Source organism: Ctenopharyngodon idella, chromosome 4 (assembly GCF_019924925.1).
Source record: "Ctenopharyngodon idella isolate HZGC_01 chromosome 4, HZGC01, whole genome shotgun sequence".
Taxonomy (NCBI): Eukaryota; Metazoa; Chordata; class Actinopteri; order Cypriniformes; family Xenocyprididae; genus Ctenopharyngodon; species Ctenopharyngodon idella.
The window spans coordinates 27,365,280-27,384,797 of NC_067223.1; the positions used below are offsets into that span (position 1 = coordinate 27,365,280).

Sequence of the window (19,518 nt, forward strand, 5' to 3'; positions counted from 1 at the left end):
GAACCCAAACTCCATCAGGTGGCAGACAAGTGGCAAATAGGTGTTTAAATGGAGAAAAAAACCTTGGGAGAAACCAGGCTCAGTCGAGGGGGCAGTTCTCCTCTGGCTAAACTTTGGGAGAAGGATCTACCGCCTGCGGTTGATTTTGATATTCTAGGTATTATCAGCTGGCCTGAATTCTGAGATCGCAATAGACGTGAAGGACTATAATGAATTAGGAGCTCGCTCAGGTACTGGGGAGCTAAACCATTTAGTGCTTTGTAAGTAATTAGCAAGATTTTAAAATCTATACGATGTTTAACAGGAAGCCAATGCAGTGTTGACAGAACTGGGCTAATATAGTCATACTTCCTGGTTCTAGTAAGAACTCTAGCTGCTGCATTTTGTACGAGCTGTAGTTTATTTATCAGGCGAGCAGAACAACCACCCAGTAGATATACTTGACAAATAGATTTTTAAATGCCAGTCACAGTTTTTTATTATATGTCTTACTGTGGTATTGTAATTTCAGGAATGAAAAAAAAAAATGATAATACAGACATAAAGGAAATGCGGGACACTATTTAAGTCTTGCGGGACAAAGCTTCCAATTTCGGGACTGTCCCACAAAATGCGGGACGGGTGGTCACCCTACGTGCGTCTCTGCAGCTGCGGTGATGTAGTTACGCTCATGCTTGCAGTGTGAAAGGGGCGTTAATAGTATTTGTGAAATAAACAAGTATTAAGTTACAAAGAAATCTTATTTCACCGGAGCACATTTTACCTACCACCTCTCAGCATCGGATAAACTTCTCTGCTGGGGGTGGGGGCGAAAGACAAATGACCCACTAATTACTTAATGTCGCCACAAGGGGTCTCCAAACAATTAATAAATGAACAAAAACACAGTAATTTTGGTGAAAGTCATAACATTTACAGTAACATTTTTAACCCTGTTACATCTGGTATTTGTGTACTTTGTTCCAGCACTGGTCTTTGGCTCCGGTTCACCGGTTGTCCTTCTGGCAACACTTTTGGTCAGAACTAGCCACTGCACGTTGCTGTGCTGATGCTCAGTGATCTATCCGTCAGTATTTGACCTTTGTCAAAGTCACGCAGATCTTTTTGATTGTACGTTTCCCTGCTTCCAACACATGAAACATGTTTCAGAAGTGTTTTCTTTTTCTCATTTTATGACAGGAGAGGATGGACAGACTATTCACTGTACTTAAGAGTATTTTAATATACTACATGAAACAAGATAAAGCAATTGTTAAATACATTATTTGATTTTCAGTGGTAAATACATAAAACAAGTTCATGAACAGGAAAAAAAAATAAATTGAAAGTAAAGAAAACATTTGTGTATTTTTAATGAAATCATAAAAATATACAATTAAAATAAATCATTTTGAAATAAAAGGTTACACTTTATTTTGAGGGTCCCCTTTAGACGTTCTGTTGTCTGTAAGTGATGCTGCAGCTAATGTTGTGTGTGTTTGACTGCAGTTCCTCAGGTCTCAGTTCTTCATGTTCCCTTGTTTTGTTTTGGCTTTGATTTCATTAAAATCATCTCCGTCTGTCTGCCTCCATGTTTCACAGAATGACTGACTGAGGATAACATACACAAGAGTAACAGGCTAACAGTACACACCTGGGAACAACTGATCAATGGGGGAAAATCAATGGGAGAACTGTTTAGTTAACTTTACCTGCATGTTTTCTTTCTTTTTTTTTTTTTTCTTGTTCATGCACAATGAATAACTGGAATCAATGAAAGTAAAATTACATCATCCCAAAACAGCATTCTGATACATTCTGATCATTTGTGATACGTGATAATATTCATATTCAGCTCATTCAGTATCATATAAATCAGTTTGAGATGTATGGATTTCTCTTTATGTAACAAGCTGCAATAATACAGATATGTACTGTACATCATGTGAAGAATGAAGGTGAAGAACATTGTTAAACTAACATATTTTTAAAGTACTAAAGTATTTTAATAAAAATGTTTAAGTTTATAGTCGTAGTAATTGTAGATAAAGAGTTAAAGTTTCACTTTGAATATCTTTGAACATAATTCAGGTCTGTTCTCTCATAGGATGATTATTTTTTTCTTGTTGCGAGTTTGTATGTTTTCCAATCCTCTGGAAGCACTTCTCCTGTGGAAACCTTACTGATGATCTCTGCCTTCTTCCTGACGTCCATCAAAGACTGAATGCGATCTTTAAATCCAGGCTTGGCTTCTTGTTCCTCAGACTCAATCATCAGATCGATGTAGTCAGGAGTGGACAGAGGATTGGGCTTGAGGGCGATTTCCTGCAGTCGCTCCAAAGAATTTTGAGATTTTTTAATTAGTCCAGTCACAGTATCCTGGACAATGTCGAGCTCCTTTTCAAGTTCTTCAGAGATCTTTTCTTTTGACGTGACCTTTCCATGTGCAGCCTCAAATCGCTTTTTTAAATCATAATAGATTTGCTTTCTCTTTTCTGGGACATAAATCCATTTGTATTTCTGATTGAAGTGCACATGCCAAGCACACTTTCCAGGACAGACCCTACACTTTCCATCTGTCATGGCCACACAGTTATATCTTTCACTGTCATCTGCAATTTCGCATGTGTCATGACATGTGAAGTGACACTGCTGGCAGTTCATCAAGTAGTAACCAGTGGTGTTTTTGATCTGTTTTGGGACAGTTACTTCTACTTCATATTCAAAATCCTTGTTTGCATCCATCTCAGCCTTGTGCTGCTCCAGATCTGCTCTTGTCTTCTTGATTTCATCCAGTTTTGACAGACCAGCATTGATTTGGGGCTGGAGACGTTCCACAAGCACTTCCAGCTGCTGTCGCTCTTTTAGGACCTCCCGTGTCAGAGTCAAGCTCTGGGTTTGCATCGTGTTAAGGGATGTGAAGAATTTATTCATGCTAGAAACTCCCATCATCCAGAACATTTGGTCAAAGTTTTCACAGTCAGAGTCCTCATCCTCTGCAGGTTCATTATTATTAACAAACACAGCAGAGTTGTTGAACTTGAAGTGAAGAGGCTCTTTAGACTCATTGGTAGCACAGGACACCTCAGAGACTTTGATGGCCTCAAGAACAGGAGGTCTTTTCCCATCTGCAAAGGTGACCAGCACAAGGATGTTTTCAGCAATATCCTTCCCAAATATGGAAAGAATGGAGTCAAAGACGTATTTCTGTGTGTGTGACAGACGGGCAAGTGAAGCCTGTACTACAAAACACACGGCATCAATGCGGTCGATCCCTCCACGAGCTGAAAAGAACTCCTGAATCTTCTTTATGATCTTCTGGTCATGTGAGATTCCTCTGGTATCACCGAATCCTGGTGTGTCCACTATGGTCAGAGAATAAGGGACCTGGAAACCATCCATGTAATTGATTTGATATGCCGTTATCGCTGAAGTTTGACTTTCAGCCTGGGATTTCTGCTTCCCTTCATCTATCAGCACAAACCGGAAGTCGTCTTCCCATTCCACTCCCAGAATGTAGTTGATCATGCTGTTTATTAGGGTGGTTTTTCCTGCACCTGTGGCTCCGATCATCATGATGGTCTTGTTCTGTTTTGTGACGTTCTTCCCAAATGTGCTTCTTCTGCAGAATCCATCTCTGTTCTTCCATGTTTCAGACAGGCTGAGTTTAAACATGGGCAGGTTTTCATTACTTCCATCAGCTATTTTACTGCTCCAGTTGTTCTTTATGTTACGTACAACCCTTAAGCCTTTAAGATTGTCCTTAACAGCAGACTGGCACAGTCTAATTGTCTTTTTTTGACTTTTTTCCATCTCTGCTGGTTAAAGGAAAAGGAAATAATTGTTTGTACGTCCATTTATAAAAACGGTATACAAAATAAGTGAGTACAACTCTGTGCAATATCACTAAAATGTCAAATGATTCAAAACTGTATCACCTATTAATAATTTAATTCATTCATATTTGACAGGTAGAAAGTGCAACAAAAGCTAACACACATTTGATCACTTCACACAAGTTAGAAAACCTGTGATCGCTGAAACATTAATTGAGTACACTTGTGATTTTCAATGCACAAACCTGGTTATACTAGCCTGTGAACACCATAACTTCCTCAGTTTTCAACTAATTTTTCAATTCTTTAACAGCATTAAAGTTTGTCTGGCGTGCTGTCCAGAGGAGGGCTCCGAGCTCAGAATGTGGGCCGAACCCAGAGTATGTCTGTGTCATGGTGAAAAGCCCTCCTCTTTCTTTCATTGCTACAGACTACAGAGGTGCATGTTTTTAGCTGTTGGTATTATTATTGGTATTAATTCTTTATTGTTTATTTGTGTTTTTTAGATTTGTTTTGTATTACTGTCACCAACCTCTTTTTTGTTTTTTTTTGTTTTGCAACAGTCTCTATCAATTGAATCGATTGTTGCCATGCGGTAGTAGTGGTTTCGGTCATTTGCAACCTCATGTAATTATCTTTAGTTTGGTGTGATCTCTACACTTTTGTGACCGTTTTCTTTAATGTGCACGTTTTATTTATTTATTTAATATTTATTTTGAGTACATAATTTGACACCATGCTGGGAGCTTTTGGTTGAATTGCTTCACCAAGGGTTGTCATTATTGTTGTCATTATTTACAGTGAACTTTGTGGGTGTGATTCTGATTGGCAGCACTCTCCTCATAAAAAGCCTCAGCCCCTGCACAATTATTGTTCATTTCTTTGGTGGTCTTTTTCTGCTCTTTTTTTCTTGACCAAATGACATTTGATTGTGCTAACTTCTGGTTTGAAATAATTGTTGGGCAGCTATTTAGCTTTAATAATTTTTTTTTAGCTGTTCACTGTTTTCCTGTGGCCAACGGGTGGCAGTATGCCTGGGTGCGAGGGCCCTTTCATCGCTGCTTGCAGCTTTAATTATTCTTTGTTTTTGTACAGTTTTTAAAAAAAAAACAAAAAAAAACACATTATTTACATAAATTCCATATGGTTAAAGAGTATGAACATGGAGGATTGAGAGCCATTGATTTTGAATATCTTCTTTTTACATTTAGAATAAAATGGCTGAAAGAATGTTTAACAAAGTCACACTCAATATGGTACAATATTCCTAACCACATTTTTAAAAACATTGGCGGCCTTGAATTTGTGTTAAGATGTGATCTTGATCTTTGTAAAATTCCTTTGAAGGTGTCAAACTTTCATAAACAAGTACTGCTTTTTTGAAAAAATGATATTTACCCATAACTTTTCCCCTCATAACTCTACTCTTTGGAACAATAGGGCTGTAGTTATTAATAGGAAATCTCTGTTTAAAAGTGATTGGTATGACAAAGGCATTATTTTTATTCATGATTTATTAGATGATAATGGCTATTTCTTATCTCATAATGATTTTATTAATAAAAACAGGGTTAGAATTACAATAAAAGGTTATGATAAGGTATGCAGTGTTATACCCACTGGATTGTTAAGAGTAATCCAAAGCAGTTTTTCTGATCCTTTATCTAGACCTGTAGCTTCTCTTCCCTCTTTAAAAATATGTAATGTAGACCTTTTAGACAGTAAGTGTAATAAACGTATTTACAAACAACTTAAACGTATCATCACTGGTGATTATCATTATTTTCTGGGAGATGTTGAAACTTCATTAAGGGATAAAGCTTTTACCTGTTATATGGCATACCCTGTTGCTCCAAACGTCAAGGAGACTCATTACAAAATTATGTTCAGGATTTACCCAGTTAATGTTTTTTTGAAAAAACGATTTCATTTTGAGGTGGACCCTTTAGTTTGAGGTGGTTTTAGTTCTTCTTTTCCTGAACACTTGATCACCTTTTCTTCTACTGTGATGCTACTTCTAAATTTTTAAATTTTGGTTTGATATACATAGCTGGTTGTCAGTAAAAATGGAGACAATTCCTTTTATAACCCAACAAGATGTCTTTTTTTTAAAGCATGATTTAAATTCATCCTTCTCTGATGTTATTAATTTTGTTTTATTGATGGGTACATATCCTATCCATACTTAATATATTTTTTATGTGAGTTGGTTAAAATGTTTCAAATGCTTCAAAAAACATAAAGATAAACATAATGTTTCAGATTTTCTATTGTCAAAATACCTATTATTTTGGTTTCCTTTCTTCTTTGATGTCTACATCGGCTACCTCTTTGTCCTCATCCTTGCTGTTTTTTTTTTCCCTCTCTCTTTAATGTAAACTAAATGTTTGTTTCAATGGAAGTGCCTTACATTGTTAATTAAGCAATAAAAGAGCTTTATTTGGGGTGTAATATTTGCCACAGCTTCTAGAAGCCCTTCTCCCTCATACACTATATTGCCAAAAGTATTGGGACACCCCTCCAAATCATTGAATTCAGGTGTTCCAATCACTTCCATGGCCACAGGTGTATAAAATCAAGCACCTAGGCATGCAGACTGCTTCTACAAACATTTGTGAAAGAATGGGTCGCTCTCAGGAGCTCAGTGAATTCAAGCGTGGTACCGTGATAGGTTGCCACCTGTGCAATAAGTCCATTCGTGAAAATTCCTCACTACTAAATATTCCACGGTCAACTGTTAGTGGTATCATACATCAACATATCATACATATCAAACAATTAGGAACAACAGCAACTCAGCCACGAAGTGTTAGGCCACGTAAAATCACAGAGCGGGGTCAGTGCATGCTGAGGCTCACAGTGCGCAGAAGTCGCCAACTTTCTTCAGAGTCAATAGCTACAGACCTCCAAACTTCATGTGGCCTTCAGATTAGCTCAAGAACAGTGCGTAGAGAGCTTCATGGAATGGGTTTCCATGGCCGAGCAGCTGCATCCAAGCCTTACATCACCAAGTGCAATGCAAAGCGTCAGTTCACGAGTTCACACTTACAAATAAGTCAGATAAATTAATTGGTAAACGTATTTGGCGTGCTGTCCGGGGAGAGGGCTCCGAGCTCAGTAACCTCAAAGAATGCAAAATGTTAGCTACGGACAGCAGCCAGGAACTGTAACTGTACCCCCCAAAATATAGAAATAACGAGGCTGATGTTTGCGGTGTTTGCAAGGAGAAAGCTGTTTGCCGGACCTGCATCTGCATCTGACAGGAGTTCGATACTCACGGCGAACAGATGAATATAAACCTCTTCGACCGGCAAACTATAAGGTTTAGATGTTTTGACCGGGGGCACTTGCGGCATTCGACGGGAGTTCAATACTCACAGCGATCAGATGGGTAAACCCCACCGGCCAGAACATCGAGAAAGAACAGCATCCGACAGTAGTTCAATACTTGCGGCGACCGGATGGGTAAGCTTTGGCCAGAAGGCAGATGAAAATTTGTCTTTCACGGCATCTGACGGGAGTTCAATACTCGCAGCGATCGGATGGGTAAGCCCCCACTGACGTAAACACAAAGATGTTTTGCTATTTTCGATTGGGAGGACTCTTGCACCATCTGGCGGGAGTTCAATACTCGCAGTGATCGGATGGGTAAGCCCCCGCTGGCAGTGAGGTTAACGTTTAGTTATTTTAGATTGGTAAGGGCTCTCACGGCATCCGACGGGAGTTCAATACTTGCAGCGATCGGACAGGTAAGCCCCCGCTGGAGTAAACGCAAAATGTTTAGCTATTTTCGACTGGGAGGGCTCTCGCGCCATCCGACAGGAGTTCAATACTCGTAGTGATCGGACGGGTAAGCCCCGCCAGAGTCGAACGAGAATAGAATTGGGCCGATTCTGAGGTTCTTATGGGAGCTCTTTTTTTTTTTCTTCTGGGGCAGCTGTAGTTACGGCACCTATGTGAAAAGAGTGGCCTGAAAAGTGCTCTGCTGAAATGCCAGATTGGATCCGGACTGATTTGAGGTTTGACTGGGTGGTTTAAGTTGTCTGTGAAGTTTGGAGGGTTAGTTTGAAGGACCGGGAGATTTCTTGCAACATTGGATGAGGGCAAGTTCAGGCAGAGCTGGGCTCCTGCGGGAGCTGAGGCGACATCACTGCTGTGGCCCATTTTATTGGAATGATGGTATTAGTTGAGTTGGATATGGTTGGCTTGCGGGTATGTGTGAGAGAATGAGCTGGAGCTGAAAACCTAGCTGATAAGTGTTTGTTGGGCTTCTTTACATTTACATTTAGTCATTTAGCAGACGCTTTTCTCCAAAGCGACTTACAAATGAGAATAGTAGAAGCAATCAAATCAACATGAGTACAACAGTATGTAAGTGCCGTGTCCAGTCACAGTTTCATCAGTAAAGTGCTCGTAGCTAGGGTTTTTTTTTGTTGTTGTTTTTTTTTGTTTTTTTAAATATATACGCAAATATATGAAGAAAGAATAGAAAAGCGAAAAACGAAAAGTAAAATATAAAAAAAGTGCTATATTACTGGGTCAAGTGTTGAGGAAAAAGATATGTGTTTAGCAGTTTTTTGAAAATGGCTAGAGACTCAGCTGCTCGGATAGAGCATGGTAGGTCATTCCACCAACCAGGAACAGACCAGGAGAAGGTCCGTGAGAGGGATTTTGTGCCCCTTTGGGATGGCACCACAAGACGCCGTTCACTTGCAGAACGCAAGCTTCTGGAGGGCGCGTAAGTCTGAAGTAGTGAGTTTAGGTATAGTGGTGCAGAGCCAGTGGTTGTTCTGTAGGCAAACATTAGAGCCTTGAATTGGATGCGAGCAGCTACTGGCAGCCAATGCAAACTGATGAAGAGAGGTGTGACATGTGCTCTTTAATGTGGAAGCAATCTGATGTAGTTCTTAAAAGCTTCTGATGACCAGTGACCAAGTGTTTGAATCTGATGCTGGGAAAGGCCTTTTTGGGCAGCTGTGGTTGCTGCTCCTATGTGGAACAAATGACTGGAAAAGTGGTCTGCTGGAGGTTCTTAATGCTGTTTACATGAGATATAAATAAAGTAATGTTGAGAAGAGAAAATCGGGAAAGGCAGGCTGGAGGAATGGCTGGGACTGAGGCCACTTGCGGAGGCAGCCTCACGCTCGGGCTGGCCCCTGGAACCTGGGGAGAAATGAGGAGGATAGAAAAGTGGGAAGGAGAATAAGGCATCTGGGCATGCGCCGCTAGCGGAGGCAGCCTCATGTTCGGGTCAGGCCCTGGAGCCTGGGAAGGAACAAGAAGTGTAGAAAAGAGGGAAGCTGGGGAGAAAAAAAAAAAGCATCTGGGCCTGCGCTATTAGCAGAGGCATCCTCACGCTAGGGTCTACAGGCCACAGACAATGGGTCACCACCTCCAGATGTTTCGAAGGTGGTGACAGGCCTCGGCGTTTTGGCATGCAGGGACCCGTTTGTTTGGGCTGATGCTCCCTCGAGATAATGCCGTGGGATCGAAGAATAATTGTTCCTAAGGCCAGAGGATTGTGGCAAAGATTCCGCGAGGGTCAAAGATTCTTCATCGGACATGTTGGGAACTTAGGGCGGTGCCAAATGCTGAAAACTGTCGAGGATCCTTAGGTGTGTTTGACTGTGATTATATATAGGCCTGTACTCATACTGATTGGGTAGATATGTTGATTACATGATTACATTATATGTTGATTTGAACAAATGGGGTACTTTTAACTTTTTCATTTTCAAAATATATTAATAAATTGAGCAACTGTATTGTAAAATGTTTCCCATTTTACTGTATTATGTGAAAGCTAATATTATTTCCTTCCACTGATCTATATAGAGTCATTTATACAGATCAGTGTTTCCTTCATGTTCACAAATGCATAGTTGTTACAAATAGTGTCAACTTAAAGTAGACTGGACATGTCAGATATAGGCTACAGTATTTAATCAATAGATTAAATCAAAGACTTGACCTTGATTTTATTATGAATAATTAATAATGATTATTATTAAAGAATATAAATTATGAGATTTTTTGCCTTTACTTAGAGTAAATATATTATTTATATTAATAATAATCATTATGTTTTCAGGGATGACTGAAATCTTTCTGCAGAAATGCCATGCCACAGTGGGCTTAAGAGTCAACGGTTTTGTGTTTTAAGTTGATTATTTGTTGTTTGTGTGTGTTTTGTTTTAATTATGAGCTGTTTATTGTTTTTTATTATTATTTTTATGTTAGCTATATGTTTAAATGTCCTATTGGTTTTCATACAGAGAATGTATGTTTCACTTGTTTAAGTCTTTGTATTGTTTATTGTGAATTTCATATGATTAAGTACAGTAGCCTACATTTGACATTAAATACATAATATACTCTGTGTTTTTAAGGACTGTTTGTAACAACATGAACGAAGGAAATAATACGTCATATATACAGTCAAATGGGAAACACTTTTCAACATGTTACACATTTATTAATAGCCACACATGTTAGAAAATATGATTGTCAAGACAAACATTGACTGTGTGAATGAAGCAAATTATATATATATATATTTAAAAAAAGATAAAGATTAATGCAAAATATGACACTTACCTATGGGGCCGATAGTGTCACTGGCTTCACTCACTCCCACTTTACCCACAATCCTGTAGCGGATCAAGTACTGTGTTTCAGGCTCCAACTCAGTCAGAGTAAAGTCTTCATCAGCTGTGTTTTTGGCATGCCACTCTTCCTCTTTCACCTGCTTGTACTCCACTCTGTACTGCACAGTTTCTCCAGTCGGGGACTTCTGCAGTTTCAGGGACACACTGCGCTCCTTCACATCCTTCACTTCTGGTGGGGGAGGCTTCAACACGGGCTGGAACTGTGTGTCTGTCAGCTTCCCCTTTTCATACAGATAGATGGAGGAGCCTGGACTGGATGGATCGGAGATGGCAGAAATAATGAATCGGTATCTCTTTTCATCTTTGTAGGCCTCTGAAAAACCTTTGAAAAGAGATAAGTTCTCTCTCATCTTTGAGATGACATCAGGATCGTTGAACCACTCTTCTGATATGAACATGCTAGAGCACGTTTTCACTACCACTTCTAGTTTCTTGAACTCTTCTGATTCTAGGAACTTCTTCAGAGCTGAAAGATACTGGTCTTCATACTTCAGAGATGTGAAGGTCAAGCACACCAAAACATCAATATCAGGATCAGAGAGGAGGATCTTGAGACGGTTTGAGTCTTCAGTTTTGATTCCCTCCAGCTTCTTGGTTTGAGAACTCAAGAGGTCAAGTTCAAACTTGGCATCATCTAACCACTGGTTAAGCATGTCAGCTTTAAAATGGGAGCTGTAGTGGATCTTCAGGATGTCTTCCAGTGACTTCTCCTCCATCTCTCCTCCTCGTATAGCAGGCAAGACCCTGGCCACAGCTTTCATGAGCACTGATTTGTAAATGTTAAGAGAGCCCTGAAATGAACTGAGCCTCTCTTTGACGTCTTTGAAATCATTTACCACTATATTATTGGAGAGGTCGTTGCATGTCCTCTCTGCCTCTAACAGCCCCTCTATTATATCTTCAGTGTAGGAAACCAGACGTGTGGTGATTCCTCTCACCAACTGAGCTGCTTTTGTATCCAGAAGAGAAAGAGGATAGAGCCAGACTTTTATTGGAACTGCTTTCTCTGAATTCTCCTTCATTGTTTTGGGGAGATTCTTGTACACCTCCAGGGCCTCTATGTATGTGGTGGGGCTCTTCTCAAGGCGGACGTCACCATAAAATGTGCAGGAGATGCTCTCAGTCACTTTCTTATCCCCATCTGTCATATTTAAAGCTCCTTTTCCCTCAATGGAAAATAGAGGAATCTTCTTGACCATGATATTCAGCTCTCCCTCAATCTCCTGCTTGTTTTCCTCTTCTGAAAATGTCCGATCAAACACCATGACGGCCTGAGCTCCGTACAGTACAGCCGTGACTACATGAGTCGCAGTTTTCTGCTCAAACACCGCAGGGTAGGTGATCTGGCCCAGCTGGGACATGGTGAGCTGTTTAAATATTGTGGTTTCTTTGTAATACATTGTAACTCTGGACTGTTGGTTTGAGGATTTAGTGTCACGCAGGTATTTGGCAGATCCTCCCACCTCCACCAGCCCTCCCAAGAAGCTGGCCTTCAGGGAAGCACTTACATCCAGGACACTGGACTTACTAGAGAGAGAGTCGGAGCTACTGAACTTCAAATCTGTCATGGGCTTTTGATGACTGTCCAAATCTTCACTAAGTGACTTCTTATCCCACAGAGTAACACCTGAAATGAGAAATGGCTTTAACAGTTACGCATGAGGACACAGTGTACTGTTGAAGTAAACATGCTGATGTTATAAGACTAACAATTTAATATTTGTGTGCTTCATCTTATGTCTCAAAATGACCACACATGTACTGTTTTGTTGATTCACATTTGGGTGAAAAAGGGAATAAAAAGCATTTTACAGCACCTGGAATGAAGGTGTCCTTGCGGCAGTCATACAGCATACCAGGAAACAGAGGTCTTCCTAGAGCTGCCACTTCAATTGTCTCTGATGCCATGACTGCAGTAAATAACAATGAACAATGGGGATATTTATACATTTTAAGTTTAATAATGACTACTAATCATTCTAAAATTCTTTTTGCTTGTTACTTATTTCATTAAGTTCTCACATTGTTTTAAAATTCCTTAAAATGTAATCTAATTCAGATGGGAGTCAATCATAAGGCACAATCTCAGACAGCCTACATCATGATGAAAGAGCTGTGTGGGCACACATTGAGCCAAATTTAAAGAAGTTGAAGGAGCAAAACCCCGCTCTTACAACCATCCACTTCATGAGTGATGGGCCTGTTACTCAGTATAGGAATAAGCACAACTTTGATCTCCTGACCAAACTGCCCTTTATTTTGGAGTTCAAGGGGGTGACCAACAGAGTGGCAAGGTGTAGGGGTGAAAATATTCCCCTAAGAAATGGGACACCACTACTACACGATTACACACGTCATCTTACCTAGTTTCTTTTATTAGTGTCCTGTAACATTTAACCAGTATGAACAGCAATGAAGTGCGCATATCAACGAAATCAGAAATCAGGAAATCAAGAAATCAGGCGTGAGCACGTTTAACAGATTACTCACTCCCAACGTTGTTTTGCACTGTATTTTGGACGGCGCTCGGTTTCAGTTAGAAAACGTATGAGCCTTTGAGTTTCCCAAGACTGGTGAAGCCGCTTTTCCATCGGGCAAAGCTGTTTGTTTAACCGTTGCATTTTGTGCTGAGCCGGCCGGTATGGATATGGTTTCGTTTTCTACTGTGGTGCTGTGATAACGGAGCTCTTTGCAAAGTAATACAAACGAGTCAGTTGTTGCCTTGGTAACGCAACAGTTTACAGATGATACGGGATGCAAACAGCGACTGCGCTATGAAGGATGACCAGATATTTCTTTTAACTGTATCACTCATTTGTGTTCACATCATTCAAATAGCGCGTTCAGCAAGTTACGGAGAAACTGGCAGCCAGGTAACACACAAGTGATCGATCCTGAGTGGAAATATCACTACCATGATCACTACACGCATTCTAGCAGCACGGTAGTCGGTGTATGCAGGGAAATTTCTCATACCCCTTCGTTCGAAGTGTGGTCCCCGAAAATCTTCATTTGAAGAGCTATCTGGCCCTTCCCCTTACCCCTACCACTCCAGCCAAAAGAGAATCGAGACACCCCTACCCCTTCACGTGAACGCACAAAACGAAGGAGTAGGGGAAGGGGTAAGGGGTAGAAATGGGATTGGGCCCTGGAGTGTCCCTGAGAAAGCCCATGGTAAGGGTGCACCTGATGGCGTGGGCAGGGGCACATTAAGATAACCAGAGGTCCCTGGGCTACACCTTTACGGTAAATATGCAAACCTAGTAATATTGTTCACATGCAGTTCAAAAGACAAAGTATTATCAAGGACGACACCCAGACTCTTAACCTGAGAAGATAGAAAGATTATAGAATTATCAATGGAAAGTGAAAAGCTATTGGATTTTGACAAAGCAAATTTAGTGCCAACAAGAAGAGCCTCTGTTTTATCAGTATTAAACTTGAGAAAATTGTGTGAAAACCAGGATTTAATCTCTTCTAAACAATCCGAGAGAGAGGAAGACAGAAGAGTAGAATTTGGCTTGGATGATAAAGCCTTGAGGAACACCAGTGGTAACAGATTTTTAATATTTTAACATTTTTAAGCTGGACAAATTGTTTTACCAACTTTTATGATGTAGTCTCTGTACAATGCAATGGACAAAAACCGGACTAGAATTTTTCAAACAGGCTATTTTTTAAAAGGTGAGCATGAACCTGAGATGCAACAAGCTTTTGCAAGATTTTTGAAAGAAAAGGTAGATTGGAAATTGGGCGAAAGTTGGAAAAGTTATTAGGATCAGCACCCGGTTTCTTGATCTTGGATCTGACTGACAGGTGTTAGATTGTCGGATTTCATCAACAGTCGGAAGTTCAAAACTATGAAATGAAAAAAGAAGAGAGTCATGGTAAAACAGAAACGACAGATCACATGTCATCTGATTTTGAGGAGTCAATTGTTGATAGATATTGTCAATTTTAGTAATAAAAAAGATCATAAATTTGTTACACAAATCACTAGAGTATAGGTGGGAAGGAAAGGTATCAGGAGGCCGTAAGATGTTATTTACTGTAGTAAACAAAGATCTAGTGTTCCCTTCATCTGACCTAATTATAGCAGAATAGTAATCAGATTTAGTGGTTAATAGAGCATTCTTGTAATTGAGCATGTGATCTGCATACATAACTTTATGAACAGTGAGTCCAGTTTTAAAGCATAGACGTTCCAAGTGACGTCCCTTAGTTTTAAGTTGTTTCAGTTCAGGTGTAGGTGCAGGTGCAGAATGTGTAAAGTTTGTAAAGGTGCAAGTGCACACTATACAGTCCATCATTATAATAGGAAACCAGGTCATCCGGAGTAGAAAAGGCATCGCTCTTGAAGAAATGTTCAAGTCCATCAGAAAGAGCAGATAGATCAATGTTCTTAATATTCTGAAATGAGATGGAACGAACCATGTTGATTTTTTCTACCATTAAGTTAACACTGAGTGATATTAACTTGTGATCTGATATGGGCAAGTCCGATGCAAGACAGAAGATATAAGATATCAAGAACATTCCAATATACAAATAACATTTCCTTCAATTCCTCCGTCCTCGTTTTCTTTCCTTGCATCCTTCCCTCACATCCTACGGGGTGGAGCTGAGACGCTAGGTAAGGAAGCGAGAAAAGGAAACAAGGATGCACAAATAAGAAATGAGAAGCACTCTGTGTGTGTTTGTCCCCTCTGATGCCAGCAGCCAATCGCAGCACTCGAATGGAGGAGTGCCAAATTGCAATCTCCTCCTCACTGGAAAGGGATAAAGGTACCCTTTCAGCTGACACTCCTTGTTCTGAGTCTGCAGCTCTGCACAGGGAAGGCAGCAACAGAAACAAGTTCTGAGTACCGGCCCTGCAAAGCGGAGACATTAACAGATACAAGCCTGTCTTGTAAGGGGATAGACAGAAACAGAGGGCCTCATTTATAAAGCGTGCATACTCACAGATTTGATCTTAAATCGCTTAAATCCACGCCACTGCTCATATTTATAAAAACGGTCTTTGACGTGGAAAAGTGCTTAGCGCCACGTCAGGGTCTGAGCAGACGTACACACTTTTCCTGGTCATATTACTGCAAGTTTTTGGAAATCTATATATAAATAACCCTATTTAAATGACATTAATTAGATGTGGTTTACAACGCAGAGAACTGAAACCATTCAGCCGCGCGCAGGGGTTAAATTGGGATTTGTTATGTTGGGGGCTCTGTGGTTTCAGGCTTTTGAGGGGTGCATGTGTATGCAAAGACTACAAAATGTTATCAATTGACAAACTGTAAAATATAACAAGTTGAGGGAGCCCTCTGCTATGAACAATAAAATGCTGATCAAAATCATTTTATAGATGCTGGTAGTGTGCAAAGCTACATCTGATGACAATAAAGTCTTTCTGTAGGCCTGTGCCTTCTCCTTTGTGTCAGTATCAAATATAAGAGTGATGCTACCATTAAAGGAGAGAATATAAATACAAAATACAGTGCTCGACATTAAGCCTTGTTTTGAGCTTGTCCTTTGGACCAATTTTTTTTTTTTTACAGGGAAGCTAATTTTTTACTCTGACAAGACTTGTCAGAGTAAAAAATTAGCTTCCCTGTAAAAAAAAAAAAAAAAAAAATAGGATATTTGTGTGTGTGTATGTGTGTTAAATATAATTTATTCTGAAACAAGCAACATTCTCATCAGTGTTTTATCAGCAGTGACATATTTAAATCTGCATATTTATGTTATTTACCCTGGGGGTATTTTATTAACCTTTATAAAGGGCATTTCCTCCCCAATCTAATTAAATTAAATTGTTTAATCTTTTATTTCAAATTCTTACATTTGATAAATTAAAATAGGGCTGTTACCAAATTAAATAATTTACGCTGAAAAAGTACAACTGCATTCAATAATGTTATGAGATTCTTTAAATATTTTTGAATATGCAAATCAGAAATGTTGGTGGGAAATTTATACTTTTAAACATGAAATTGAACCGCCAGTAGATGGCGGCAAGAGACCGTCTTAATGAGTGAGCCACTGAGTCATTTATTCAAACGATTCCTTCAAAAGGCTGAATCAAGAATGAAGCAGTTGTTTATGATTGGGCCATTGAATCTTCACTCAACCGATTCGTTCAAATCGCTGAATCATTTGAAACGGCTGAGTGTAGCTGCGAGATGCGCTGATTCTGCTTTGTTTGGAACTATTTTCGCTGCAACAATATAACAAAAAACAGGCAATATTGCACCTAAAACGTAAGTGATTAATATTAACTACTTGTTTATTTGTTACGGACAGAGGAGCGGGAGACAACAGGTTAGTATGAAGAGTGACTTTATTGATACAACAGCGTGGGATGAACAGATGACCAGGTAAGTGACTATTAAGTTGATACTTGTGATGGTAGATATGAAGGGTAATACTGTCCTTTGTTGTTGCAGGTGAGTGACTCGTGGCGGATGGCTAGTGCAGAGGTGGACGGACCAAACAGGAACGGTAGGAGTACACACACGCAGACACTTTACACGGAGACCAGGAGAATCCCTGAGATAGAGCAGGTAAGTAGTCCTCATGATGCAAGAGCATGCGAGTAGCAGTCCTAGTGTCAATGGAGACCGGACAGTGAACTGAGGTGAGTGCTGTGCTTAAGTGTCTGGCGGTGATTGCGTGGTGATGGGGATCAGGTGCGCGTGGTTAGAACTCAGGTGAAGGAGTGCGCTGTGATTGGCTGATGGATGAGCCTGGCGGGTCTGTGACATTATTGAACTGTTGTATGAAATTAGTGTCAATTTCAATCGAGGTGATATTCAGGAATTCAGCACTTTCGGTCGTGTGATGCTTAACTTTATCGTATGTCGTAAATATCTAGCTATAAAAACCCCACATATTGAATTTGTATTGCAACATGATAACTGAGTTTCTTTGTGTGAGCAGAGCTCATTTGTTTTGAATCCTCCTCAAGAGGTTACGTGAGCCTCAACAGCGCAATATCACCCACTGCCAGTACATTACAAGTATCCACTATCAATCACCACTTAAGCTAAATGAATCATTCTCGCATTTTGGTTGTTATTGACATTTTAATCAACCTACTTATCTGGTCAGGCAAGTAAAATTGTCTTTCACTTCAAAAAATCCACTTGTCCTGCAGTCCTGGACAAGCGTATGTCGAGCCCTGATAAGCCTATGTGCCGGGGCTCAGCCCCAGTTTAACCCCTGGCTGTGCGCAAGTTCAAGATCATTTGTGATTTATAGATTTCACATCTGAAAGAGAGGCGTACACTCGTGTTTACACTCATTCTATGAATCACACGTACGCACATCTGAGAAATGATCGTAAGATCAAATTTAGGACTGTTTCTACAAATGATTTTATAAATGAGGCCCAGAGTCTCTAGCCTGCAAATTTGAGACAGAAAATGTTTTCCTCCTCGTGTCGAGTTTTCTTTGCCAATAGCTTATAATGTGCAATATGAATGGGTGTGTCCCAAAAATTTCCAGATAAGTTATCATCGTTATCAACATCAAGTTTATTGTGTTTCAATATGATATTGTTTATTGATATGAGAAGGTTGGGGTCCTAATATCTGTCAGAAGCTACTGCAGATGTTATGTCATCTCTAGCGTCCTCTTCTATGCTGTGGTATCCTGGGGGAGCAGCAATGAGAAGAGGAACGCCACGCAGCTGTCATGACGAGACGAGAATACTTTTTGTGTGCAAAAACAAAACAAAAAGCTTACATTCGCAACGAAATGGATAAGTACATTATCACATTCATAAATCTAACACCATTTTAACATGATTAAAAATACATACCTTTATTTTAGAGCTGCACGATTCTGGATTATTTTCTGGATCTTTTATAGACAACCAAACAAAATAATATAAGAAACTATAGATTCTGACAAAATGATATTGCTGCAGTGCAGTCTAATTAAAAATATTTAATTATTCTGAATTAATTATAGGTTTGAATATATATATATATATATATATATATATAATACTGCTAGAATATTTAACTGGAATATTTAATAAGACATGATGAACTAAATATTCTGCTACAGAAAAAGATCTGAAATGCCATAAGGGACTCGAATCGGTCAATCTGTTCATTAAGAATCTTCTGAACGAACCGATTCACTAGAAGGAATCAGATTTTCCAAAGCTACACATATATTAAGGAGGACCGTTTAGATGAACCGATTCGCTAGAATCAATCAGAAGCTACATGCATACAACCGATTCAGTGAAATAAATCTGATTTTCCAGCGCTATATATCATTCTCCTAAAGTCTAAACATGAAGGAAATTTTACAGCTCATTCCGTTAAACTGACAGATGGGGATTATTTGTTGAGCAAATTTATGATTTGTTTCAGTCTTTTTGAGTAGAAATTCCCCAAACCGGAAGTGCCTCCCATAATCTAACACACAGTCGGGCTCGTTAGGAAAAACAGAGATTATCTAATATACACACACACACACACATCACAACATCATGTTAGTTATTATGAGAAGGACATTACTGAACTTACCAATAGTTAGGATGGAATGTGTTTTGGTTTTCGCTAGACTGAAAATGGCGTCTTATTTGAAGATGAAGGCACACTTTCAGTTTCAATTTCTTCTTCTTCTCTTGTTTAATGACGGAGTGAAAACAGTTTTTAGTTCATTACCACCTCCAACTGGACTTGACGAGAAGCTGAACTGAGAGTTTATATCTCGCACTTCCGACTTCATAACTCATCTCATATATCATAATTCTGAGAACCAAAGGTCCGAATTATGAGATAAAAAAGTAAAAAAAACAAACAAACAAACAAAAAAAAAAACATCTTTAAATTCTTTATATTATATGCTGTTTTTGAACACGTTGTTGTTGGTATGTTTGACTCATTTGTGAACTAGAGTAAAGAACTCATTTGCATTGATTAATACTGTAATGACATCTGCACAATTAAATCTAGTGCATGAATATTGGACTCACCTATTCTGATGTTTGTTTTCAGACTCTTCTTCTGATGTTTTAT

At 39.4% G+C, this 19,518-nt stretch overlaps 1 protein-coding gene across 7 annotated transcripts in view; it reads right to left on the bottom strand.

The window, feature by feature from the left end:
- Nucleotides 1-19,133, bottom strand: part of LOC127511058 (neoverrucotoxin subunit beta-like) — a 37,443-nt gene extending 18,310 nt beyond the window's left edge. For 3 of the 7 annotated variants that reach the window (XM_051891417.1, XM_051891418.1, XM_051891416.1), the window contains exons 1-3: nucleotides 19,024-19,133; nucleotides 12,301-12,393; nucleotides 10,413-12,110 (exon numbers count right to left, since the gene is read on the bottom strand). In XM_051891417.1, coding sequence (XP_051747377.1) covers nucleotides 10,413-12,110; nucleotides 12,301-12,391 — 1,789 coding nt within the window. In that variant the 5' untranslated portion in view covers nucleotides 12,392-12,393; nucleotides 19,024-19,133. Of the gene's footprint in view, nucleotides 1-1,202; nucleotides 3,798-10,412; nucleotides 12,111-12,300; nucleotides 12,394-14,268; nucleotides 14,894-18,302; nucleotides 18,344-19,023 lie in introns of those variants that run through there. The other 4 variants (XM_051891413.1, XM_051891415.1, XM_051891412.1 and 1 more) reach the window with 4 other exon arrangements.
- Between the last annotated feature and the right edge of the window lie 385 nt (nucleotides 19,134-19,518).